This window comes from Pagrus pagrus (genome assembly GCF_965226575.1).
Source record: "Pagrus pagrus genome assembly, chromosome: 12".
Lineage (NCBI taxonomy): Eukaryota > Metazoa > Chordata > Actinopteri > Spariformes > Sparidae > Pagrus > Pagrus pagrus.
Genome location: NC_140196.1, coordinates 21,854,947 through 21,881,109, shown reverse-complemented (window position 1 = coordinate 21,881,109; position 26,163 = coordinate 21,854,947). Strand labels below are relative to the sequence as shown.

General features: G+C 42.4%; 1 protein-coding gene across 1 annotated transcript in view; it reads right to left on the bottom strand.

Moving 5' to 3' along the window:
* The window catches only part of slc1a7a (solute carrier family 1 member 7a), a gene marked incomplete at its 5' end in the record, with an annotated part of 36,557 nt that extends 15,871 nt beyond the window's left edge, over nucleotides 1-20,686 (bottom strand). Inside the window, 2 exons of the mRNA XM_084368557.1 lie at nucleotides 12,020-12,099; nucleotides 20,546-20,686. Coding sequence (XP_084224683.1) covers nucleotides 12,020-12,099; nucleotides 20,546-20,686 — 221 coding nt within the window. The remainder of the gene's footprint in view (nucleotides 1-12,019; nucleotides 12,100-20,545) is intronic.
* Between the last annotated feature and the right edge of the window lie 5,477 nt (nucleotides 20,687-26,163).

The window sequence follows — 26,163 nt, the reverse complement described above, 5'->3', positions numbered from 1 at the left end:
TCATTGGCATGCTGTTGGTGATGTTCAGCTCGCCCATTTAGTGTTCATTTGCATTCAAAGCATTTATGGAGCATAACAATGAGTGGCAGTGGCACTAGGACTGAGCTGCAGGTTTATAAATAAATGTTACAGGTTCCAGAGGTAAGATACAATAAATAACTCTTATCTCTGTCAATTTAGAAATAAATGCTCTTGTAAATTTACAAAACCATTCAAATGCACAGTGTGTGATTTCTACCACTCACTCAAAACAAGACAAAACAAATGAGTAGCCTGGGATCATGGTAATCGGTGTCTTCATTGTACAACAACCATTGCTGATGAAAATCAAGCGACAACCTCCAGACCTGAAAAATGAGGCTATCACAGAAGTACATAACACAGTTCCTCCAATGTACAAAATACAGTTTTGGCCTTTAAAGGTAATTTTTTTTCGGCACTTGACAACTGTACAGGAAGTGAATTTTTATATAACTCACTCGTTAGAATTATTTGAGACTACAAGTCATGCATAATTTAGGGCGTGGCAGCTTTGAGTGTCAGCTAGCTGTGAGCTGTCTGCTCAGCTTCACCTCGGTTAATAACAGCCACTGATCTTGACCTCTAAGCCATGTTTGTCGTGTTAATTGTTATAACAGACTGCAGCCGAGGGACGGATGCCAGTGGATTAACAAGCAACTCTGTTAACGTTAACTGGCAGACAGCAGCTGGAGCTGGCGAGCTCTGGAGGAGGCAGCCGTGAGCAGAGCCCCGAGCTTGTGGAGGAATAAACACCCGGACACAAGGAGAGCACAGAGTCTGTTATTTTAAGCTTTTGGGATTAAAAAGTGGATTAATTTTCACTCTTGCTTCTGAAGTTGTTTGCAACAAGAAATCTTTATTTGACTGCTGAATGGAGGGGAATGTACTTAACTCCATGAATATTCAGAGATGAGCTGGGAAAAAGAAAAGACACTGAAGGATAACAGAAAGATACGAATAAAGTGAGGCTATACCACCCACTTTGAGGTTAATTTTGGTGACTGGTGGCATTTTGGTCTACTGTTTTACAGTCAAAGACGAAAATGTATCCATGTGATGTGGCACAAATGTTCATGGATAAAGTAATGTTTTCCCTCCTCACTCTCCGATGTTGATGTTTTCCCAGAGGTTATAGCAACAAGCAGCTAAATGAAACTCACAGTTACTTTAAGTAAACTTACAGATGTCTCTGGGTTTGAACACTGTTGGAAATGGGACAATGTAAGAACACAACTCAACAAAATACATAACAAAGATCTGGTCATTTTTAGACAACTTAACACAAAAATGTTAGGTGTTACATCTTTCAGTCCTTCACAACGATGTGTGAATTACGAGGAAAACAATCCACTAAGATTCAAAAATGTTCTGGCAGACTTCATCCTAATTATAGACTTTATGTAAGAAAACCTTCCATCTATGCTTCAATCACGTGTCTCATTGTACAGCTTGGACAAAAGGGCACCTCTCAACCAAACTCAGTGAGCCATTTTCAAAGCGGCGGAGTGTTTTCTTCATAAGAAACATCTCTGCAGTGTCAGATAACGCAATCTGTGACACTGAGAAAAAGAAGCATCAAACCATATCAAATTATTTCTGTCTTTGTCTCTCTGTCACGTGCTCCTCTTCTTCTTCCTGTGCAATGCAAATGTAGCCATTCAGTGCTTTGCACCCTTGTCCCTTTTCTATCACTGAAAGACGGGGGAGGGGAGGGGGGTAAACAACTGTAATCATAAACGTCATAAACAGAGAAGAGTGATTTGCATTTAAATGGACAGCTTTGAATAGTCCTGACATTTGCTGTAGATTTTCCAAAAAAGAAAAAAAGTCCCCGTGTTTTCTTCTTAGCTGGTCGAGAAAAAAGGTTTAAAAACTGCAGTCAGATCTCACACGTGGGAAGTGTAAGATGTTGAAATGGTGGCACAGCAGGAGGGCGGAGCGACTGAAAGTAGGAAGAAAGAGAGCGAGCGAGAGAGCAGGAGAGATCTGGGTCTCTTGAGCTGGGGTGACAAGATTTTCTCCTTGTCCAATATATAATCTGGTTTGACTTGGCAAGCGTTCGAAACAGGGCCGCTGAGTCTTTCCGTGCGGCCACTGTCTGTGCTCGACCTCACCCTGATATCATCTCTGAAATGTACAGTAGCGACGACCTCGAGCCTCCATCTCCGTTCTCTCGTAGGTCACGTCAGAGACGAGTCTGCTTAATGTTTATCATGCTTAATGTGTATCATCTCATTTAAAAGCCTGTCTGTTGCTACTTGAAATATGCAAAAAAAAAAGCAGGGATCTCAAGGATGAAAAGGTGTGCGTATGTGAAAGCAGATGATCCATTTAACCAGAACTGAATCATCGTAGAGCATTTGATTTTCTCAATGTTTGACTACAACTATGAAACTGGTTTAAAGTCACAGCAGCAGCAGAGATCTTCTGCCTGTCGAGGCTGCAGGATCTCCTTTAAAAAAATTGTGTAAAAAACAAAAAAGTGTGTGTGCTTTCTACTTTCATGCTGCGTCTCTGTTTGCTCTTCTTTTGCAACTTTGCACTGAGAGATACACACAAGAATTGCAGTGAACCTGTGCTGCCCTGGAGCTTTGCGAATGGCAAAAAATAAAAATCGAATTTAATTAAATCAAATCAAATCACTGCAGCCATGTAATATTTCTCCAGCTCCAAGAACGGCTCAGCGCTGAAGCACTAGCGCAAGAGTTGAAGCCACATTTGGTTTGGACTCGAGCCTCGGTGTCTGGTAGGAATATTCATGCTAGTATAACTGAAGGGCCCAAGCTCAGCTGCCCGGCTTGAAGCTGGTGCCATCACGATAACATGAGCTGGAATTAAGTCTCTGCACTTTAAGAGCTCAGCAGTATAATGCAGTCACAGATTTATGTTTCAAGATCATCCTGAGCAAATTGTGGAGATCTTCTGTTGGAGTACTCTTGATAAATATCTTCAGTTTACAGAAAGACGGTTACTTTTGCTGAAATGCAACCGCAAGTGGCGGGTTGAGGAAAAATGGTCAGCGCTAAAACACAGTGTGATGGCATAAGTAGAGTAAAGTCGTAAAGTCAGTGAACTGACTGGGTAATGTCATGTAATCTCAGCCTCACTGCAATTAGATTAAAAGGCTTCATTAATCCCCAGTGGGGAAACTCATTTGCCACCAAATCAACTCAGACAAACAAACTCAACAAACAATAAAGACGCCGCACTCACGCACAACAAATGAATAGCAGTGTAAAGAGCCATTTGCTGCATGATTAACATCTGAATAGTGCTGTGGATGCAAATGTGATTATGGCTCTATTAGTGCAGCCATAATCACGTCGTCAAAATCACGCTGATGATCATTAATCATAAGAACACATAACAACATGAATCACAGATGCACAGGTGGCAAAGTCACGTGTCTCAGGACCGTTATCAAGCAATGTAAAGCAGACATGTTGTGCTCATTCTCTTCTTCACAAAGTAACACCATCTGAGGTCAGTTTGACATTTTGCAATCACAGGAAGTTACTGTCCTATCCACTAAATATTCTGAATACATGAGATCCCACATCTCGCAGTTTTTATACTTCTGCTTCTGTATGAATTAAACAAACCTTTCTCTCCTCGCTTTACCTTCCTGTTCAACGTACAGACAATCATCTAACCTGCTGAAGCTCCCGAGGAAGTGAATCATCTCACGGCTATGTCACAGCCCTTCTCAGGTTGAAGTTCACAAAAATCATTTCCTTTCCCATGATTTAACAAGCATCACTTGTACAATAACATCATCTCTCTAGTCATGGATTACTGCTCTCTTTCATATTCTCTCTGTACATCCAGTGATGCCTTTTTTCAATCCCATCCGTTAGTGAACTTTCCAAAAGACGCTCCAGGAAGATACTTTTTGACCATCACTGCAGTTGGATTGCAGCTTTTGCTTTGCTGACATCTTTTACACAGACCTACAAAGAAACATGGCCCCCTTGAGTAATATTTTTTTTTCACTGTTGCTACCTTCTTTAAAAATGTATCATTATTTATCATTATAGGTCTGTCATTGTACTCCAGACCGCTGCTGAATGACACCGGGGCACGACTGGACTCTGAATTCAATCAGCTGCAAATTGCTGCCTATTGCTTAGAAAACACTCTGAATGAATTAGTACATAAATGGGACTATTATGGAGCCAATAAGCATTCAACATAGGTGTAGCTGAGTGCCATCACCAAACATGTTTTAATTCTCATCACAGACTGCAGAGAAAGGACGGACATGGAGGTTATAATTATTCCATCCACCATGCCTTTCCCATGTTTTGACCAGAAAAGCTCTTGAAATTCACTGCCAAGGGTGCTCCCCTGTTGTCTGTTTGTTGACTTGAACTGAGTGTTGTGATGGGACTAGATAACAGTCCCACAAAGATACACAGCTTGTGTGAACGAACCTTTCCCCCTTATATTGGACATCAAGTGCAGCAACAGCAGAGATAACTAAGGGGCTTGACCTGCGCTGGTCAGGGATTAGACGAGCGGAAAATCAAAACAAGGTGGATTGATGGTACAACAAAAACAACAATCTTCTGGGAAATGGTAGGTGAACTGTTTCTGCTGAATTATGTGGCATTGTATGTCCAGATGTTTGGTGCAGAGTTGACATTTGACTTTGACTTGTTTTTTCCTATTGCAGCTCTTTGGGAATCCAGAAACTGCAGCCAGGAGATCAAAATGGAAAAAAAATTACATTTGCTATTCCAGGGATTTACCTCATGACCTCCTCCTCCTCCCTTCTCTGTGCATTTAAATCTGATAATAATATCACAGTCAAATGTCATATTTTTGATGGATTTTTTCCTCCACTGCCTTCTTATCTCGTTTTTTTTGTCCTGCTACTTTCTTCTGGCAGCTGTTATGCAACTGATAAAAACATAGAGAATGATAAGAAAAGAAAAGAAAAATACATGATTAGAAAATGAGAGATTACGAGAGAAGATTACTGAGAAGTTTTAATATTTACTTTGTGTTCCCTCTACTTTTGGTTGATAAGCATGCTTGTGAAAAATGCGTTTGGGATTTAATCCCCCTGCGTGGGATAAACGAAGGTGACGGCAGAGAATGTGATGTAAACTCTGAAGAGTGTTTTGTTCTGAATCAAACCAACTTAACTGATGAAAAACATATTCATACACGTCTTTCTGAACTGACACCAAGACAGGGATTACATAACTAGAAAAACTTCCGTTCCATCACACTTCCTGCCGGATGTTTCTGAATACAGTGTGATTAATGTTTAGAAAGATGCGGATAGGTTTGAGCATGAGTGCCTTGTAAAATTGTGCTACAAAATCACTTTGGATTGTGTCTCCTTAAACCTGCAATAACAAGCTGTGAACACAACACTGACATATTATCACCTTCGAAATTGAAATGATGCAAAGCAACATTAGCATTATCATTTATCTGGAGTCACCTGATATATGTAAGTCACTTTTTGTTATCTGCCTACCTGTGTAGCTTGTGTTTGGGTCCCTTTTTCTTTTAAGTTTGACAACTATAGCAGCAAATGAAGCCATGTCTACTTGTGACCCCAGGTGGCTGTAGCTCACGAGTTAGAGCGGGTCATCCAATAATTGGCTCCTCCGGCTGTATGTCAAAGCATCCTTGAGCAAGATACTGCAGCCTCTGCTGTCAGTGTATGAATGTGTGTGTGAACAGGTGAATGTGACAAGTGTTGTTAAGCTCTTTGAGTGGCCAGTAGGCTGGAAAAGCACTATAGAAATGCAAGACCATTTCCCACCCCTCATCAGAAGTTATTGCGTAAATGTACACTACCGGCTGTATGAAGCATTCACTAATTCACTTTTTATGTTTCTGATCACCTATACGCTTTGTTATTGCATATAGTTGTCACATGCTGCTGTAGCACAAAGGGATCCCCTGCTTCTGATAAGCTTATGACCCAGCCCATTCGTCAAAATGAAATACTGGCGGTTAACGTTTCTGCAAACCACTGATACGTTCACATTTGTATGTGTCATCGAATCATATTGACATTTCTGCAATATCATGTCACATCATGCTTATATTACATGTTTATGACTTGACCGTCATATCAGGAGGTGGACGGGATATGGTGGTGGAATTACAAGCGAGAAGGCTGCCAAGCCAGTGACCAGTGTTCAAGACTCAACGTTTGTCACGTTTGACCAAAACAGTTATTTTAAGTCAAAACATGATCTAATCCTAAACCTAACCAAGCACAGCAACGGGACAGGATGAATATTGTATACAATATGTTTGTTTTCCCGTGTTTTACAGTTATATCCTCTTATTTTGTAAAAGATAGTTACGTAAAAAATATCTGTACTTTTTTGTTTACAGTGTACGCTCGGATCTCTGCCCTTTAGTCTGATATCTGAGTCAAAGTGGGATTACACTACAGTATGTCACCTGCCATGTGAAGCGGCCTCGATCGTGAGGTTTCCAGCACACGTACAGCAGATCTGCCAGAAGAGTTTTGGACCATATGGGGCTTATAGTCCTTCCTGCTGCACCTACGCTGAGCAAGAGCTTTACAGTAATCCTTCGTCCAGATGAAAAAAATAAGGCCAAGGCTCCTTGGCGAGGGGTCATCCATGACTTCCATGTCATGTTGTTGCGACACTGTAGCCTTTGGTTTCAGCAGCTCATTACAGCCCACATCAATGTTCGGCTTCATGGCAGTTTCATTATTTGATGTTCAAGGTTTGTTTGTAGTCTCTAGATGCCAGGCTCACACAGAGTCGATATGGAAAAGAAAGTTTTAGACAAGAAGCTCACAACAGCTCTGATAGGTAGTAGTGACTACTGAAAGCATACTGTATATTATAGATGCAGGAGATTTCCTTCCATTTCCATGGAATGAATAAAACATGACACATGATCACATCCTTCCGTCTACTATAAGGAACTCCTTCAATGCTTTTTTCAATCAATCCCTTTTCAGTTCAGGAGAAGTGGTAATAGACCTGGCACTTCAGTCCCATCATTTAGTTCTCAATGACACTGCTGAGAGGAACACCAACTGTCACTGCAAGAGTCGATAGTTAATATCAGTGAAAAATTACAACCAGTTCAAATGAAGGTCAGGGCTGGCACAGATTGTATGTGTTGTTTGTCGTGTGTTGATCCAGTCTTGTGGCGATGTGGGGAGCCTGGGCGTGGTCAAGATGAAACCTAGAGAAGCTCTTTTCTCACTGTGTAATAAAAAATACACAGCAAAAAACACACATCATCATCTGAGGAATTAATAAACGATTTATTTCACGATTTCATGATTTCTCAGATGAGTTTCGCGCTCCTTGTTGGGGTTAATGTTGTTGAATGGCCGTTAGGGGAAATCCTCACTGCCCTGCTGTACACCGCTGTGTGTTTATCTGCCACTCTGTATGCCGAGATTAGGAAAACCAATTCACTATAAACCTCTTGTTGATCTAACTCTGCTGCCTGACCTGCCGAGCTTACCAATAACATGGAACAGGCATCACTGTCAGATGCTAGCTTTCTGTTTCCCTGACAACTGACGTCACCCCGTTCTCTGGCTGCACTTTTGTCCATAATTCATTGTTCTGTTTTCCTCATGTTGTCATGCCAATGTTCTCCATCAGCGGGCAATAAGAAAAGAAAAAATAAATAAAAGGCTGATCCCTCCAGATTTTCACTATCCATCCATCTTTTCAGTTGCTAATCAATCCCGAAGCAACGAAACGCTAAGAATCGGTCAAATTCCCCACATTTATACGACATGCAACCTGAAACACAGCAGCATGATGATGTCAGAGGAAAATGGCTGCCGTGTGAATATGGTCCGTGGTGGTCCCAAGGAGGTGGAGAGTCAGAGCCTTTCTAGCAGAACTTGATGTACAAATGGGATCAAAATGTTTGATGAGATGGAGGCATTAATTAGCTGTTACGCTTTCCTTTTAACAAGATCTTACCATGAAATGTTGCTCTTTTATGTTGTGTACTTAATTGCAATATTGACTATTGCAGTCAATGAATGTGCACTGACTGCCACATGACCTGATTACTTGATAAAATATCTTCAAATAATTTAAATTGAACTCAGGTCATCTCGCAGAGCAACCAGCAAAACAAATTAGGACACATTATGCTGCGACGCACACAGGGAGCCTGACAAATAACCACCACAGTGTGACTTGATGAGCACATGGTTTGTGCCCAGTCTCACTGAGTCACCGTGACATCCAGTGACAATTGTACAAGGACTTCAAATTAAAGCTATAATCAGAGTCCTTTATCTCCGGCTGCATCTCTGCTTTCTTCATAGAAAGAGAGATGTTCACTGGGAATTACTGTAGTCAAGTCAAGTCTCACTATGACAGGCAAATATCCATCCACACACACTAGAAACACATGATTAACACATCTTCTTTCATCTCAATCTAAAATCCAAAAACAGTGGGGATGATATGAAAATCACAACAGATTTGCCCGATTAAAATGGGAAATAATGGTGCTTAAACACGAACAACACTGACTTGTACAATCATTTTCTTTTCTTATCTCCAGGAGATGTTGTGCACCTCACTCAACATTGTCAATCACATATTTGATTCACAGTCTGTTTCTATGAATGTGAAAGCTGAACAAAACGAAGGATACCCATGGATGAAGAATTACCATTCATTTTCTAAAGGAAAACACGGCAGCTCCCAGACTATGTGTCTCCCAACACAACCTGCAGGGACACACCCACTCACATCTGTCTTGCAGTGCTCATCCTCCATGCCAATTATTTCTTCTCCACTGAGGAAAAGACTGATTGAGAACAAATGGTCAAATACAGTGTGAGATATAGTTCGGGAAATAGGCGCTCGCATCACAGCACCGGAAGCCATCATAAGCAAGAATGACTTATTTACACCTCGCTGCAAGATTTCACATGACGGCAGATGCAGCTATCAGCACTCTGAGTACGGTGTGGATCAGCCATATGTTTGTGCTGTATATCATTAAACTGCTCTTCACCTTTGACCTTCTGATCAGCAAAGCATGGGTTAATAAGCGCTTTCAAGAGCTTTATCAAAATGTTCATGCTGTATTCAACTACGCACCACAAAAAACACCTCAATAAACATGTATATAAGTTCAAAATTTACTTTCACGCTTGATTTTAATTACAAAAACCAGACATAAAAGACAAATGGAACATAAGGAGGCAGTAAGTGGAGTGGCCATTGATTCTGCATGACGCGTTCATGGGATAATCTGGTTTCCGCTTTGGCTGGTGCGCAGATGGCGCTGGGAGGGAAAAAATGGGGACAGGCAGGCTATAGGGCTAGGCCGGATATTCACCCCTTGATAAGCCCTACTGTACCATGCACCGTGTCAACCAGCCGGTCTGTGCATCTCAATCTAGAAATCATCAGAGGGCACAGAGGAGAGAGACAAAGAGAGAGAGAGAAAGGCAGAGACTGCGTTTGTGTCTGTGGCTGGATTGGCGTGCGTGTCTGCAGAGGGTGGCAAAGATGTGCCGATACGCAGCAAATCATCTCAGAGTAGATGGGAATGGATGGATAGTGATTAGTCCAAACACAACAGCTGTGAGGTAACAAGCCATGCCTTCCGCCTTCATTATCCATTATTGCCTCCAACCAGTTGCGGGCAGGCATCGGGAACATTATGTGAGTGAGAGACTCAACAGGAGCTCCAGCAGCCCGAGCTCCACGCTCAGAACGTTGAATGTTTGCCCTGATTGCTTTTAGGTTCCCGTGTGCTGAAGTGATGCGGTGAACTTGGCTGAGTCTGGCCCCCTGCCTGCATGCACTGTTTCAGATTAGTTGTAATTAACGTCTCTCACGTGCCTCACGTTTTAGGAAGCCTGCCCTGAAGTGATCTCCTGCTCTGAATCTGTCAAACTGGGGGAAGGGACCATCAGCATACACAAATGGACAGCACACGCTCTTGCTCCCATTCTCCTTGTGTTTTAACAACATCGATAAAGGCAGGAAGAGAAAAATTGAAGAGACGGACACAGATGCACAGGGAGATAGAGACAGGGAGAGACAGACAGACAGACAGACAGACAGACAGACAGAAAGAGACAGAGTGAGGAAGGGAGGATTAACTTCTCATCCAGTCTTTGCTGTTGCATAGATTGTAAGTAGCTTATTGCACAAAGCGCCCTGCATGTAACCGGTGCTGGCATGATTTGTTTTGGGAGTTTTTTTTTGTGTGTGTATTGGACATCACTGACCTCATGCAGGCAACTAAGAGCTTTGCGCCCAAAATAGTCAAACTGGAGAGCGCTGGCAGGCTGAGCGCTTCTAAGAATGCATCCAGAGCTAGCAAAGGGCAGCAGGTCGACTTCCATACAAACGTTACCCTTTAATCCTTGATGTTGAAGACGCCAATTGGGTGCAATAAAAATCTCGTCTCCATTGTAGTTTTCATTTTATGCATAAACAACTTACCGAACGGGGAAAACATGATGATGTGGGAGATTTATTGTATTCAAGCATTTTTATTGTGATTGAAGTCATTTTGCCGCCAATGTTTCGTGTTCTTTTGTCTGGAAACCAGCTCCCATAAACTCTTGTGCTCTGCTTCAAACCTCTTCTGTTTGCCACTGTCTTTCATTAAATAACATTCGGCAGTATTTATTCATATCTTTCCCTGCAGTGAGGCTGTATGATAAATCCCATTGTCCTGTTTAATCCGTTCTGTTATTTAGCTTATTTATTTCTTCTATTGTCTATTACGCTTTTTTAAATTCTAATGTAATTTTCTTTTGATTCATTCATATCTTGCCTTAATACCTTTCATGTCTTAGGCAATCACCTTAATTACCGTAGCTTGCTGTTGACAGGCACTTAACAAATTAACATGCCTTGCCTTGTCTTTTGATGAAACACTTCCCAAGTTGTATTTCCAATTAGTTAGTTCCAGATGTTTTAGTTCATTAATATTGGGGTATGTCTATGTACAAAGCGACACCCTTGACCCGAGGCACGTCTTGTGTCTAATTTTCTTTATTTGCGAGTTACTCACAGTGGACCAACAAACAGGTGGTCACTAAAGAAAGCTGATGGCTCAGAGGTTAGGCCGGAGTTAAAACACAAAATGAAAAAAAGAAATGCGAAGTTAAAAATGTAGCAACAAAATCACCCACAGGTGTGAGATACTTGGCTATTTTTTTTAAAAAGTATTTAGGCATCCAGGGCAGGTTGTTGCTTTAAGTCAGTGTACATTATCAGTGGAAAACACCTGGTTGTCTCTGAAGCAATTAAAAAAAAACAAAAAAACACTTTGCCACTCTGGAGTACATAAACTGAGGGATTTTATCCTGAAAGGAAATGGAAATGTCTTATTATGGAACCTGCCCTTATGTACGGTGGCCCCGAGGGTCAAAACACAATAACGTCTCACAAAACACAACATTGCTGACTGCCATCTACTGCAGGTAATACACTGACTATCAATAAGTTCCTCATACAACCCCAATTCAAAAACGATCCATTTTAAATGTCCTGTGTTCTGACCCAGCTTTTTTGAAAAGTCACTGTGTTATGTGAAATGTTGTGTCTTGTGAAATGTTAATAACATAACATATATAAGGTAAAAGTTCACAGACAGCTCTCAACACCTGATTCTGATCTTAATATTCTCAAAAGAACATTCAAGTAGCTCCCAGGCTGGTCAAATTTTATGTTTCATCTAATTCAGAGAACGAGGTGAGGAATGTGGGGTCAGCAGCCCCAGATCAGATCAATTCAATTAAGTTTACTTTACTTTGGTTCCATTTACTTCAGCTTACACAAAGCAATTTGTTGTTGTTTGGTGCAACATGTGATGGTCAATGTCAAAAGCAGGCGTAATATTTTTGTGTTTTAAGTTGAGTTTTTTCAGCAGCAACTAACATCCAAATAATTATGCAACTCTTTCGTCGTGATCGGCATTTTGCCCCCACAGCATTCAAGTGTTTGTGTGTGTGGAGCTGTGCTGCTCTTACCTGGATACAACGAGGGGCAAGATTAACATTTTCAACATCCTCATCAGCAGCTCTCCAGGGAACTGGAAGTACTTCACCTCCTATGAGTGGCAGAGAAAAACACATAAAAACATGTTCAAAACACCAAGTTAGTCATTACGAGAATAATATGCTACGCAAGTATTAGCTCTTGATGGTGACCTGCAGTACTCCTGTTTGTATAAGTGTCATCTGTGGTGCAGTCTGCTAATTGCTGAGGAGTGTTTTCACTGCCCCAACAAGGCATCAACCATATTATTAGATAAATTGGGAAAAAATGTGTTTGTACAGTTTTCAATACCTATTTGCATGATTGGATTTCTTTAGTGGACGAAAACAGTGGAGCTCCAAGGGACCAGTCCTTGACGCTCATGCGTTTACCTTTAATTATGAAACCTTATATGGCATAATTATATTCGTCATGCAGTACTGGAGGACCCTTATCTCATTGAGTCAGTAATTGAATGCACTGGGAACATACAGTACTGTACAGTACACAAGAGTTGATGGTATTGATGCTAATATGAAGAGGCAAAGGTTTAAGGCCTACCTCTGTCTTGTCTCTTAAAGGAACTGACACATTGGGAAATACACGTATCGTTCTCTTACACGACCAACACAGGAAACAATGGAAAATAGCTACCCTGACTCTGAGTTGTTCTCCTTAATATTCTCCTTATTGTTATTTCTCCTATGTAGAGCACAAATGGCCTTGATACAAAGAACAGGTTGGACGTACTGAAAAGCTCTTAGCCACACAGAACTCTTAGGGTCGTCTGCCGCTGGTTCCTGCTTTCAAGTCGAAATGTTGAAATGCATTTATCCTTCTCTTTCCTTTTAATAATGCCTGTTACCCTCAGTAACTGAACAAATATGTGCCTTTTGTGTCCCTGTGTGCTTGGCTGAGAGAAGGGTCTCTATATACGCAAGATGTTTTTAGTTACAAATGATGTTGATGTACTGGATGGAGATGGAAAAAAACTTCCAAGTAAAATAGCTGCCCTCTACACATGTAGTGATGCCAAAATAAAGAGTTTTAAAACAAGACTGCAGTCGACACTCATTGCTCTGTAAGGCTGAATGCTAACATTAGTGTGCCAACATGCTCACAATCAAAGCTAACATGCTAATGTTTAACAGTTGGGTTCACCATGTTCACTGTCTTAGTTTAATGTTAGCATACTAATTTTAGACATTTGCAAGTCATCGTCCAGATTTCACGGTACCTAATCCAACAATTGATGAAGATTCTCATACCAAAGACCAGGCGACCATCTGAAATTCCTCTTACAACCATATTGCTGGGATAACTTAAAGAGATTGAAATAACATGGAATTGAATATCCTGTTGCAAATTGTTTGCTGTATTTAGGCCAACTCGATGGTTGCTAAAGACAGCAGCGCTGGTGGTATCAGGGCGACTGAAGTCAGGATTTTGTATGTCATACTTAGAAAATGTAATGATGCTGATGCTAATGAAGTTCGTGAAAGAAAACAAACACTGTGGTAAATGTGTTTTCATACCTAACTAGCATGAATGGAAATTATGTTTTTCCTATTTTTGTCATTTTCATCTTTCATGTGCTATGCTATGCTGCATTAGCTGTCTTTGCCTTAGTTTAGGCCAAGGCCAATAGCAGACTGACAGATATAAAAAGAAAGTGACCTTCATTGAGGAAGTATATACTTAACTAAGAAATGGAGCCACTATCTGCTGTGATGCTCTTTAAGTGGACCCATTGTCAAACATTACTGAACTACTAATATCCTGTCGTCAAAAAGAAGTCTTCACAAAAAGCCCGTCTTTTAGATGCACAGCTTAACGTGTTTGGTCAGAAACCGAAGGCTTGTTCGTTCATCTTACTAAATGATCCATGAGTCGTCATCTGTATTCATGCCTGAGGTGTCACACCACAGAGGCTGCTGCATTGATTCACAGTGTGTCAGGTTGTCCTTTATCACATGTAATCATCATGCAGTTCTGTCACACACTTTCATTATTGATTCATGATCCCTCAGGTTGTGCAGTTCCTGTGGTGTCAGTTACTAGTATCGATGTCCTGCTTGTATGTGAAAGTATAAAAACATGAGACAGAAACTGCTAGTTACACCTGCTACAATCTTACAACAATCAATCAATGATGTTCTTCACAGAGTGTGGTAGGGGTGATGCATTTATGGGCCAACCAGGAAGTTAGCATTGTCCTGGTGCACTTGACAAAAAGCCTGTGGGATGTTTCCACTGGATCTTTAGATTATTGCAGAAAATGAGCTCTGTGGCAAACAAAAGTTTGTAATACGTTTTGTTCAGGAAGGCAACCTTCCTAATGCAAACGCCACAAGTAAAAAGCTAGCGTTAGTTTACACTTATACTTTGGTCAGCCAACATTAACTACACCACCATTAAACTTCCAACTACTGTACATTATAACCTACTATACACACTTTAATATGAAATGCTCAATCTACAAGTTATAAAGTTAGAGTTAAAATGTTGTCTCATTCAGCCACTTGCTAGCAATTGCCAATCGCCTATTTTAAGACACATAAAAGCTTCAAAATTGATGAGTGGGGTGAAATCGCTCAAGCTTTTGGTAACCACAGACCATACTGCGTGCATCTAACCAAAAATCCATTAAAAAAAAAAAGAAAATAAAACCTGTACCTTTGATACAAGGTAACTGGAAGTGCAAAAAGGCTGACTCATTTCATTCATTAGGACTCATTCCTGCAGCACTCTACTGATTTTTTTTTTGAAACATTTTAAATGAACGTACGAATTTCAGGGCCATTACTTAGAACTCATACGTACTTACACTAACTAGTGATATAGCTCTGACCAGGAAGTACCTGACGATCCTTCCAATGTATCACACCACCACATTTACATAATCATTCATAGTGTCCATTTGTGTTCTCATGGGCCTAAAGCTGCTGTGATATGTTTTAAATAAAATAAGTGTTAAATAGCTCTATATTTCAACAGCAATCACTGTGTTGTGTTATAGTTTGGTTGCAGTAAAATACATTTTCTGGTGTCCCTGCCTACATTATCCAATCAGGACAGAGAACTCCATAAAGTGGCGGTCCTGTCTACTCGTAAATCAGCATAGTGCAGGATCCTGTACGTTCATGTGGTGCCGTACAGAGGAGGGAGGGGGTTGCTGACTGCAAAAAGGGCAGGAAGTTAGCTAAAACGATGATAACGCTTACAGCAGCTTCATTTATTTATTTTAAGCAGCCAACATACATTTGTTGGATATTGGAGGTTCCAGACCTTCCTGCAATTATATTGCCATGCCACACTAGAAAGGCAAGCAGCTGGAAGCAGCTAATGAATTCTTGCCCTACTAGCCTCAACACTTCTTTCTCCCAGATTCATTTTTAAATGACAGATGATAACTCAAGTGACAATACCTCCGATATCCCACGGTTTCCTCTAGAGCCACAAAACACTTCATACACCATGAGACCTGTAAACTATATAAAATTGAGTGTGCAATTACCATAACAGATGGGTTGATGTGTCTGCTCAGCCTCCTCAATTTACATTCAAGCCCTCACCTCACACTCTTGGATATGGATAGAAAAAGTCAAAATGACAGTTCCTCATAGGACACCTGGGCCCACGGCTTGGCACAGAACGCAGAGCTCTGAACAAAGAGAGCCACTGGAATGAGAAAATATGTGGCTTCAAGGGAGAGATGACTTAAATCCTGGGTTTGAATTCACGCAACTCGACATTGAAATGGTGCACACCTCACTGAGCTATGTGATTATGCTTTCCGCCAAATAACTATGTGTTAGTCTGTGCTAATGTGTCTGCTGTATTGACAAGCGCACAGATAATTATCACCCAACACCGCAGCTCCTTTTACATGTTTTTTGCTCATCGTTTTGGTATTCAGCCTCAACAATCTAATTTCATCCACACCGTTTCCAGCCACAGCAGGCAGCTGTTTTCAGCGAAAAAAGCGCTCTAATGTGTAAATGTGAACTAACCTGGCCTGTGCAAACAACAGAGACAAAGTTAGTGACCGGCTGGTGCATGTAGTGGAGCATCTAGCAGCTCAACAGGACTAAAAGCATTAAACATGAAAAAACATATAAATGCTGATATTATGAATAGGCAACTTTTGCACACATTTGCCAAAACAACCTTCTAGGTTTTAACAAAACATTAAGGCCAATGAATAAATGAATGGAGCTCTAACAAACAAGAAGAAAATGTCTGGGTGCACTGAGCAGACTACCTAATTAATTTTTTTGTCTAAATTGGATGAGAAACCGAACTTTGAAATGCAGTTAGCATCCAACTTGACACATACGTAACGTAGGAGTAAAGCTACAGAGTTGAATGTGACTTCAATTCTGAATATAAAGAAGTAGAAATAAACATGTTATTATATAACTGATGCTAGTACGATATGAGGGTAAACTGCCAGTATAATAGCAAAACAAAGGTGAAGAGATGAAAATGAAAAAGTGAAATTTAAGTACAGCACATCTGTGCAGTGAGATGATGGAGTAGTAAAAGCTTTTTGATTCGGTTTCGGAGTGAGAGAGCTTTTAGCGTGTGAGTGAAGAGTAGAGAAGGGGTTGGAGGTTCAGTTGAATGTTTTGTGTTGCTGTATGTCTCTGAACATAGTATTTCGAGTGTATTTGTATTCATATGTGTGTGTGTGTGTGTGTGTGTGTGTGTGTGTGTGTGTGTGTGGGTGTATTGTTTGTGTGCAGAAAGGACAAGCTGTCACTGAGTCCTGGCTTTTGCTGAAGCACACTGGCTGTTTCTGTGAGACTTTTGGTACAATCATAGGCACACCATAACAAACATACACGCATGCACAGAAAGTCCATGTGCTGGTATATGTACATGTGATGTGTGCACAAACAGAGAATCATACATGCATGAAGCACACCTTTACGTGCATGCATTCAGCCTTTAATGAAACCCTTGTCTGCCGTTTGAGACACCGTGTTGAGCTAACTGAACTGCAGCTGGGTGACAGAGCCGACACTGGATATTTAAGTCTCTAGTGTGAAAGATTGAGAGGGTTTTATTGGCATGATTGGAATATAATATAATGTTTTCATTAGTGTATAATCAAGTGAAACTAAACATTGTTGTGTTTTTGTTACCAATGGAGTGAGACTTTCATAACTACTTAGGGATGGAGCCTGGCATGTTTATAAAGAAGCCCAGAACGGACAAACACTGGCTATTTTGCGTTTTTTGCATTTATAGCGGCCACTGGAGGGGTATTCAGCTGGCTGCAATCTGAACCCTCATTGCTAGATGCCACTTAAACCTACACACTGGACCTTTCAGAAGTAAACTCCAACCGTATTTGCCATGTAAAGCATAGAATGTACCTCAAGGTCAGCATACTTCACGAGTACAAATACAAGCATGCACAACACCATAACACGCACGCACACTAAACTCTGCTTTCCACCTTGAATTCGTGAATGCAGTGTGAACAAAACTTTCCTCAGCTTTGCCTTCACCTTTCTCCTCACACCTGACACACAGCTGGCTCTCATCCACCACCAAAACTGAGCACCGTTTTTCCATGTCGACAGAAACAAAGATGGGGCAGCAGGGTGTTCTTTGTACACTTCATTTATTCTGTTCTCTTTAAGAGATTGAATTCCCATCCATGTGTGACATGTAATTAAACTATTTTTGGGAACCGCTTGTTGTGGACATTCTTCACTGTTTATCGTGAAGATTGATTGTTCACCTCAAGGTCCGGGTGTTGAGCACTGTTGAGATGAACTCATCAGGCAGCTAATACGCTATTTCTTTTTTCCTGCTGAGGGAGTATCTCACCGTGTTAAAGTCACAGAGATGAAACTTTGTTGATTTTGAATTTTCTCCCTGCTCTGTGCTTTCCTGAGGCCCAAAGAACATTTTTACATTTATACGAGCCTCAAGCTGAGAGAAGTCCTTGAGGTCTTCACAATGTAAAGCCCATGAGCAGAGCAACAAGTCGAGGCCGGGGTCCACTTTTTTGGCAAATGCTCCAGGTGAGCAATTCTCACTGAAGTGAATGTGTGCCATTTTTGCATTCTCTATCTATTTCCACAGACAGTCAAGTGGCCCAGAGGATTAAGCCTAATGACTCAAAGGAGACATATTATGCTCATTTTCAGGTTCATCATTATATTTTGGGTTACTACCAGAACAGGTTTACATGCTTTAGTGCTCAGAAAACACATCAGTTGTCTCATGCTGTCCACTGCTGGAGCTCTGTATTCCCCCTCTACCTGAAACGCTCTGTTTTAACTCCTGTCTCTTTAAGGCCCCCCCCCCCTCTCAAATACCCAGTCTCCTCTGATTGGTTGCTTATGTGTCAAAAGAGCTGCTATGCATAAATTATGCAAACGTGTAACTCTGTGACATATTGTGATGTCACAAAGTCACGGAATTTAAGGCGGGTCAACTGACGAGGTGTTTCAAGAGCAGTGTTTTCTGTGGGAGAGAGGAGCTTCTGTTGGTGAGGACTTTGACCTGTTTAACTTTCAAGATATTTTACATGCAACAGAACGTATGTAAACACTGAAGGAAAGGAAAACAAAGGAAAAAGCATAATCAGTCTCCTTTAAATGATCTCTTAACGTGTCTCCTAGTGTTTTCTTGGGTCAAAATGTTACATTTTTCCAATATATTCGAATTTTGAAATATGAAAATAAAAACGTCTTTCCATTAAAGGAAATAGCCAAAAGTACTCGACACACCTTTGCTCGCAGCGTGTTCAGGAATGTTTAATCTTTGATTCTGTATTCTGCCAGTGTGTGCCAATGCCAAACTGTAGGAGGACGGGGAAATATGAACTGACACAAGGTACTTTGCAAGCTGACTGTGATGAAGTCAGCCCAGTGAACCTGAACAGGTGGCAGTTAGAGAAATATATGAATAAATGCACTTCAAGCAATTATTTCCACTTGGACTCTGAGAGAACTTGGATCTGCACATATCAATGACAGTAATTTACCCAAACGTAGGAGGATAACATTATCTGGCCTTTTGTCCACTGCACTGACGTACTGTGCTGTGAGGTCCATCGACAATTTTCAGGGACTAAAATGTTCCACTTGTATAAGCTTTCTCTTGCTCTCACACACACTGACTGCTTTTAAAGGAGACGCTTGCTCCATATAAAACAGTAGGATCTCAGAGCTGTGCAATTCGCACTCACCAGGAGGGCACACATCTGAAGCTCCTCAGTCTAGAAATCCATTTGACAGCACATGCATGCTCAAATACACATGGTGATGGCTGCACACATCTTACATCTTACGTCATACACACAATACACCCACCGCCTCCACCAGGAGAAATGTCATCATCCAATTCCAAATCCATTTTTGTTTTCTGTTCCGTTTCAATCAAAGTTTTTCAGCTTTTCAATCAAAATTACTTGACTACTTGGCTGTCTCAGAAATTCAAGGTTTTAATTTGTTGTATCAATTAATTGATAGTCATTTTCAAAGACAAAGTGCTCAGAAAAAATAATCGCCTCGTCCCCTGCAGAGACCTTGTATCTCTGTTCTTCGGCAGCCTCCTAACACACTCTGCATTCTCACTGTTTAATTCCATTCCCATTCTGTCTTGTGTGAATTATATAAGTGAAATACAAATGGTATGTTGTTGACTTGATGTCTCTGTGAGTGATTGACAACTAATCTCCCCACCGGCAATCCCTTTCCATGGATGCACTGAGTTCAGCTGAGAGGCTGCGGGCGATCTGAGCAAATGATGAGAGACTGTTTCACCTTTTAATAAAGCAGAAAAACCCCACGACTCCCTCGCTCTTGGGGTTGTCTTCTGCCTTTGCAATGGGCCCGGAGCAGCAGACAAATTGGCTTTTGGACGAGTCTGAACTTGCAATTCTATGCACGAGCTAACCACTTTCATGTGGTGCTTCTTATTATATATCCTTATTATATCATCGAAAACAGCTGACCCCGGAGGCTTCTTAACATTTTTGACGCTCTTTTGCTATTCTAGATAAGTACCTTTGTATCAGTCACCTATGGGGAAATTCCCTGCCTTGTGCGTCTGTCTCGACCTTTATCTTGGTGGAATCAGATGGGAGAGAGGCTGCTTGATTCATGCTCGATTCATTTGGGTCTGAACTTATCATGTCAAGTCTAGGTTAAAGGTTGGAGTTAGGCATGCAGCAGTTGTAAAGCCTCCACGGACTGAATGCTAGTCAATACACTGCCCTCAGAAAGATAGCAGTACATGTTTGTGTGTGTGTGTGTGTGACTGTGAAAATGTAGCACATGGAGTTTAGGTAAGGCGGCAGATGCAGGGAACAGGGAATTAGGTGCAATCTCTTGTATTAGGAGTTGAATCCATTTCAGCATATAAGGAAGAGACAGGGGGTCACACACAGACACTTGAGAGGTTGAGATAAGGCAGGCTGGCAGGTGGGCAGGTGGGGAGTGTGAGGGGGAACCAGGGGGCTCAATCACCACCAGGCATTTTATACAACTGACCTGCTCGGAGAGCTGCTTGCCTCTGAGAAAGAAGCCCAGCAGGCAGCCAATGACCACGGCCAGCACAGACAGGATGAGCAGCCCGTTCTGCTTGCAGACATTCTTCACCCGCCCCCACACTTCATCCAGAGCCACCGCCATCCTCCTCCACCACCTCCTCCTCCTCCTGCTTGTCCTGGTCCTGACTGCAACTTCGCAAACCCCCCTCTGAGGAAAACCACCAGAGCAAGCCCCCCCTCTTTTCTTTTTCTTTTTAGTTTTTTTTACAACTTATTCAGCCATATAGACCCAACAGCCGTCACCACACTGGAAGAAACAGCAGAGTGCGTATGCAGCAGGTGGGGCGAGAGACAACGATGCAGACTGATGAAGGAGAAAGTGGGATTCAGAGAGAGAAGACGAGGAAGTTTAAAGATAAAAAAAAAAGGTGGGGTTTGGTTAACAGAGGGGGGTGAAAAGTAAAATTGAAGAGGTAGTCGTCCAAAAATAAAGCACTTCAAAGTTTCTGTGTTCCTCCTCCGAGCTGCTTCCTGGGTTATTCCACATGAGACTAAGAGCATCACATAGACTAACTCGCTGTCTCTGTCCATCTGTGTCGGTCTCACTCTGTCAGTCAGTCACCTCCCTCTCTGTCTCTCTGCCAGCTCCCCCCCAACACACTCCTCCTGGTGGCCAACAGGGGGCTCTGCGACAGCTGGTGGTATTGTCATCAGGGTTAATACTACGATCCTATTAGGCCGCGCTGCACGACTCAGATCTGAGGCTGGATTAGAGAGCTCTCTGAACAATTGGACAGTGGATTGTTCCAGATCACAAAAGGAAAAAAAAAGAGAGAAAAAAATTGCACAACAAGTGACATGAGGTAAATAACAGAGTAAAAACAAAAACAGGGCCTTACAATTCTGGTGGGTTGTTGGCCGGTTCTCATGTTTCACAGAGGTACAGTGCCCATGATGAACGTAATGATGATGACACCACTGTGTGCACACACATAAATAAAGTACATAAACACACCATCAGTCGGTGTCCTCAGATGATTACTCACTGATCATAATTCATGTTCTCAGACACAAAAACATGGCAACACATACATACTGCATGCAGTTTATTTTTCTGCCCCTGAGGACATGTATATATATTAGAGCTTGTTTACCCTAATTGGGTAGCAGTCCATTACATACACAGTGCCTCAGGTTGAGTGTATTGACATGACGTGGATGTTTAAATAGGCTCACAGTAGTCTAGATTTTTATTGGAAAAAGTGCTGCAAAAATGCCTTTAGATGCCCCTAATGTAGCAAAAAATATTATTAAGTGCCCTCTAGGGTGAGATCCTGAGTGGAAGGAACATGTGACCAGGCAACAGTGTGGCTCAGTGAGGTGTTTTTAAAGGGTTTTGGACAACATGGTGTCCATTTTCTCTCGATGTCATGGTAACTGGTGGGAAGATAAAATGCTCTTATCAAAATGATAATGTTGGCCTGCTGTGTTCCAGGTTGCAGGTTGTATGAACATTGGGAATCTGATAAATCGTTATCATTTTCCCACTTCTTGGGCAGGCTATGATTACATGCAATTTATCTGATAAAGGCTCTTGCTACTTGCATCCCGAAGGTATTCACCCCTATACCATGTGTAGCCTGTGTATGTTCATTTTGTGAACACGATAAACGTACAGGGCTTGAGGTGTGTAGTGGAAAAGTACAGCACATAGGTCATCCTTTAAGTGACTGACATTCCTTACATCACCTGTTAGGCCTGGCATGTTGTTTTGGACATCCTGGTGCCAATATGGACAGGGGTTAGGAGTTGTGCCTGAAGCAGTTGTTTTTGTGTTTCCTATGTTACCAATCCTGCCTTGTCTCATTCTGGCTTGGAGCCACAAAAGGTAATTACTGTCAAGTGTGGTGATGTGTGGACTACAGATGTGGGTGTAAGTCGAGGTTGTGTGTGTAGCAGAACGGAGCCCTGTTATGTCTACTTGCATGGCTCTGTTCATTTTAAACTGATCAGTGATCGACAGCCAATCACTGTAGGCAGGCAAACTATAAAGGCAGCTAGTGGTCCTCCTTGCTTTCCCTCTGTCGCTGTAGCCTATCTCATTTCCGGTGCGCCCGCTGTTGTCGCAGGTAGGAGAGCAGTCTTTGCTCATGTGTCTTTCTTTTATCGGTTTTATTTGGTGTGGTGTTTAAAACTAGTTAACTTTTGTAGATGCTGTGGACCCTCTCCCTCCCTCAGCCGGGACGCTCTCACTAATTGCAGCTGGTAGGTTTGTACACTGTGCGCTGTGATATTATTTAGCATGTAGCGGCTAAATAGCTGTTGTTGTTGTTGTTGTTATAGGTTCACTTAGGGCGGAAGAGCGCCTGAAGGCTCTCGTCTGTCCCCCCCTCCCTCAGCTGGCTCATTAGTACTGCTGGATCGGGACCGCGAGTCCAGGTTAAGCAGCCAGAAGCGTCGCAGCTACTTGGCTCATCCCTAACTATGCTGCTGCTTTGCCTACTGTTAGCTCATCGTGGCTAACCACTGTTACTTGGCTCATCTGGACTAATTGCTGCTTTATCTTTCCTTTAGTCCCTACTTACTTATTTTCTTTGGCCACTTCATTAGTTGCCAGTGGGCTTAATTCTTTTGGTTTATTGCTATTTTGCTTGATGCCCTTAACCCTGGTTAATATTGTTTGTATGATTGAGTTTGTTTAGCATCTTTATCTTTAGTTTTTTTTTGTGTTTTTCTTATTTAACCATACCTGGCTGTTTAGTTTCTGAAAATTAACCTGATTTCATGTTTATTCTGTTAACTGCTATTTATTTTGTTATTGTTCTGGCAGTCAATCAGTGCAGTCCAGTATTTGATGTCTAATTTGTATTTTGTTTCCTCTTTTTTTTTAGAAGTTTGAGAGCCTAAGGTGGTGGGGATTGGTGTCCTCCGGTGGTGGTGTCCCCTCCTGTGTGCTGTCAACCCCGGTAGTGACCTTCACGTGTGTGTGTGTGTGTGTGTCCGCGTGGGTGTATATTCACGTGTGATTGGGGTGACCCTCCTTCTTGGATACTGCACTTCTGGGGGCCCTCCTCCCCACTGGTAAGCCTCAGCTTCACCCATTTTCTTTTGTCCCACTAGTAGTTGTTGGTTTTTGTTTTGGCCTTTTATTAATATTGTTTAAAATAAAAAACTTGTTTTGTTGGAACCACGTCTCTTGCCTCATCGTATAACGGACCTACGTGCTATTGAGTGATCAGTTTGTCAGTGGTTAAAATATCATTCTCTGGGTGAAACTCCCCGAGTGGCGTTGTTGGCTTCTCCGAAATTATACCAGTTCGCTGGTTGCTCCCCCGATTCACTCGCCACAAATTGGCGTTGTTGGCAGGGTATACTTTTGAAGGCTGAGACGTGTGTTCCATTCTACTTTTCGGTTTAGTCGCTTTGAGTATATGCTATTTCGTTTATCGGGACGTTTTGTTTGTCTCGTTTTGTTTGAAAGCAAAGCAGCAGCTAGTGTGTTGATTTGTGGTGAGGTTTTTCTTGTGTTGGGTGTACTGTGCTGTAGTTGTGTTTCACTTATCGGGCTGTAATAATGGAGGAGGAATTGCAAGAGTTGCGAGATCTGGTTGCACAGTTGAAAGCTGACAATGAGAGGTTGCGTCAAGAGCAGGCCCCTGTGGTACCACCCCCTAGTGCCACACCTTCAACCTCATCAGCACCGCCTGCTGCCAGTGTCTCTGCAGCCGAGAGGTTAGTGTTTGTGCCTCGAGATAGAAAGTGCCCCATGTTCAGGGGAAGGTCAGGGATAGCACTGAGTGAGTGGCTTGAGGAAGTACAGTCATGTATGAGGGCTCGTCATTTATCTACAACTGATCAGGCTTTCTTTCTCTATGACCATTTAGAGGGGGAAGCGCGGGAAGAAATTAAATACCGCTCCAGTACAGAGCGTGGGGATCCAGCTAGGATAGTGGTGATACTACAGGAACTCTATGGCTGTTCTGAGTCTTATGTGGCCTTGCAGGAAGCTTTCTTTTCTCGTAAGCAACATGAAGGAGAAACATTACTTGAGTTCTCCCTTGTCCTAATGAGTCTTATGGGAAGAGTAAAACAGCGTGCACCAGCTGGAATGCTTAATGCTGAGGGTCTGTTGCGGGATCAGTTTGTTGAGCAGGTGCTAGATAGCACTTTAAGACGAGAACTTAAACAGTTTGTGCGTAGTCAACCTACAGCTACATTGCTTGATGTCAGAGGGGAAGCAATTAGGTGGGAACGTGAAGGTCTGCCCAGCGCCTTTAGAGGCCGTAGTAACTCTGTCCCTTCCATCAGTGGCATTCAATATGGAGTCCAGGGTGCTCATTCTGTTGCTAGTGTCCCCCCTTCATCTGAAATGAGTAAGATAAAGGAAATGTTCAGGCAGCAACAAGAACAGCTCGATCAGTTAACCCAAACCCTTGCTCGTATGCAGCGTCCTCATACCCGTAGTCATCCAGCTCCTCGTGGGCCTCTAGTATGTAACCGCTGTCAGAGACCTGGTCATTTTGCAAGAGAATGTGATGGTGTGCGTGCTTCCCCTCGTCCTCAGTTCTCCTCACAAGCTTCCCGGCCCTCTGCCAGGCAGCCAGAACCCACCGCAGCTCCGGAAAACTAGCATCCACCAAACTGCAGAGCCACAGTTTGGGTGGGGCTCCTAACGGCTCACGTCCCGTACTAGGTGAGTTAGCTCACGCTCCAAAACTGGTTTCATCTTGTCCCCATTTAGAGGTCATCATGGGTGGAGTCAAGGTGCCATGTTTAATTGACACTGGTTCTATGGTTTCTACTGTTACCGAGAGCTTCTTCCAAAAGCATTTTGAACCCTGGGGCCAAGAACGGCTTAAATCCTGTAGTTGGTTACAGCTAAGGGCAGCTAATGGTTTGAGTATTCCCTACATGGGCTACTTGGAGCTAGATGTTGAGTTATGTGGTAAACTGATTTTACAGTGTGGCGTCTTGGTTGTAAAGGACATTCCTGGTAATGCTTCTCTTCAGGCCCCTGGCGTGTTGGGAATGAATGTGATCCAGAAATGCTACCAAGAGCTCTTTGTGCAGCATGGTTTGTCATTGTTTAAACTGTCTTCTGTTGCGCAGGCCCCACAACCTGTTACACAGGCGTTGCAGAAGTGCCATCAGGTAACCACGCAGACCCCTCAGGAGCTAATAGGGAGGGCAAAGGTCAGAGGTAGGCGTGCCTGTCGCATTGCAGGTGGTGTGATGAAGATAGTGACAGCTACATGCTCAGAGCAGTGTTCTGATACCACAGTGTTGTTTGAGACCCTTGACTCTGGTTTACCTGCTGGTTTGCTGGCTTCTCCATCTTTGGTTAGGGTGGTTAATGGTACAGCATACATACCCATTGTGAATGTTGGCTCCGTAGAGGTGATGTTATATCCACGCACTGTTGTCGGTACCCTGGAAAAGGTTAATGTTGTAAGCTTACCTGCAGGAATCGCAGAAGTTCCATCCACTGTAGCCACTGTAGCATCCCAGACAGTCTTACCTACAGTGCAGGATCACATTGAAGGTGTAGATCTGTCTCCTTTGTCCTTAGAAGAGCAGGGTCAGGTGCGGTCTCTCCTTAGGAAATACACTCCTATTTTC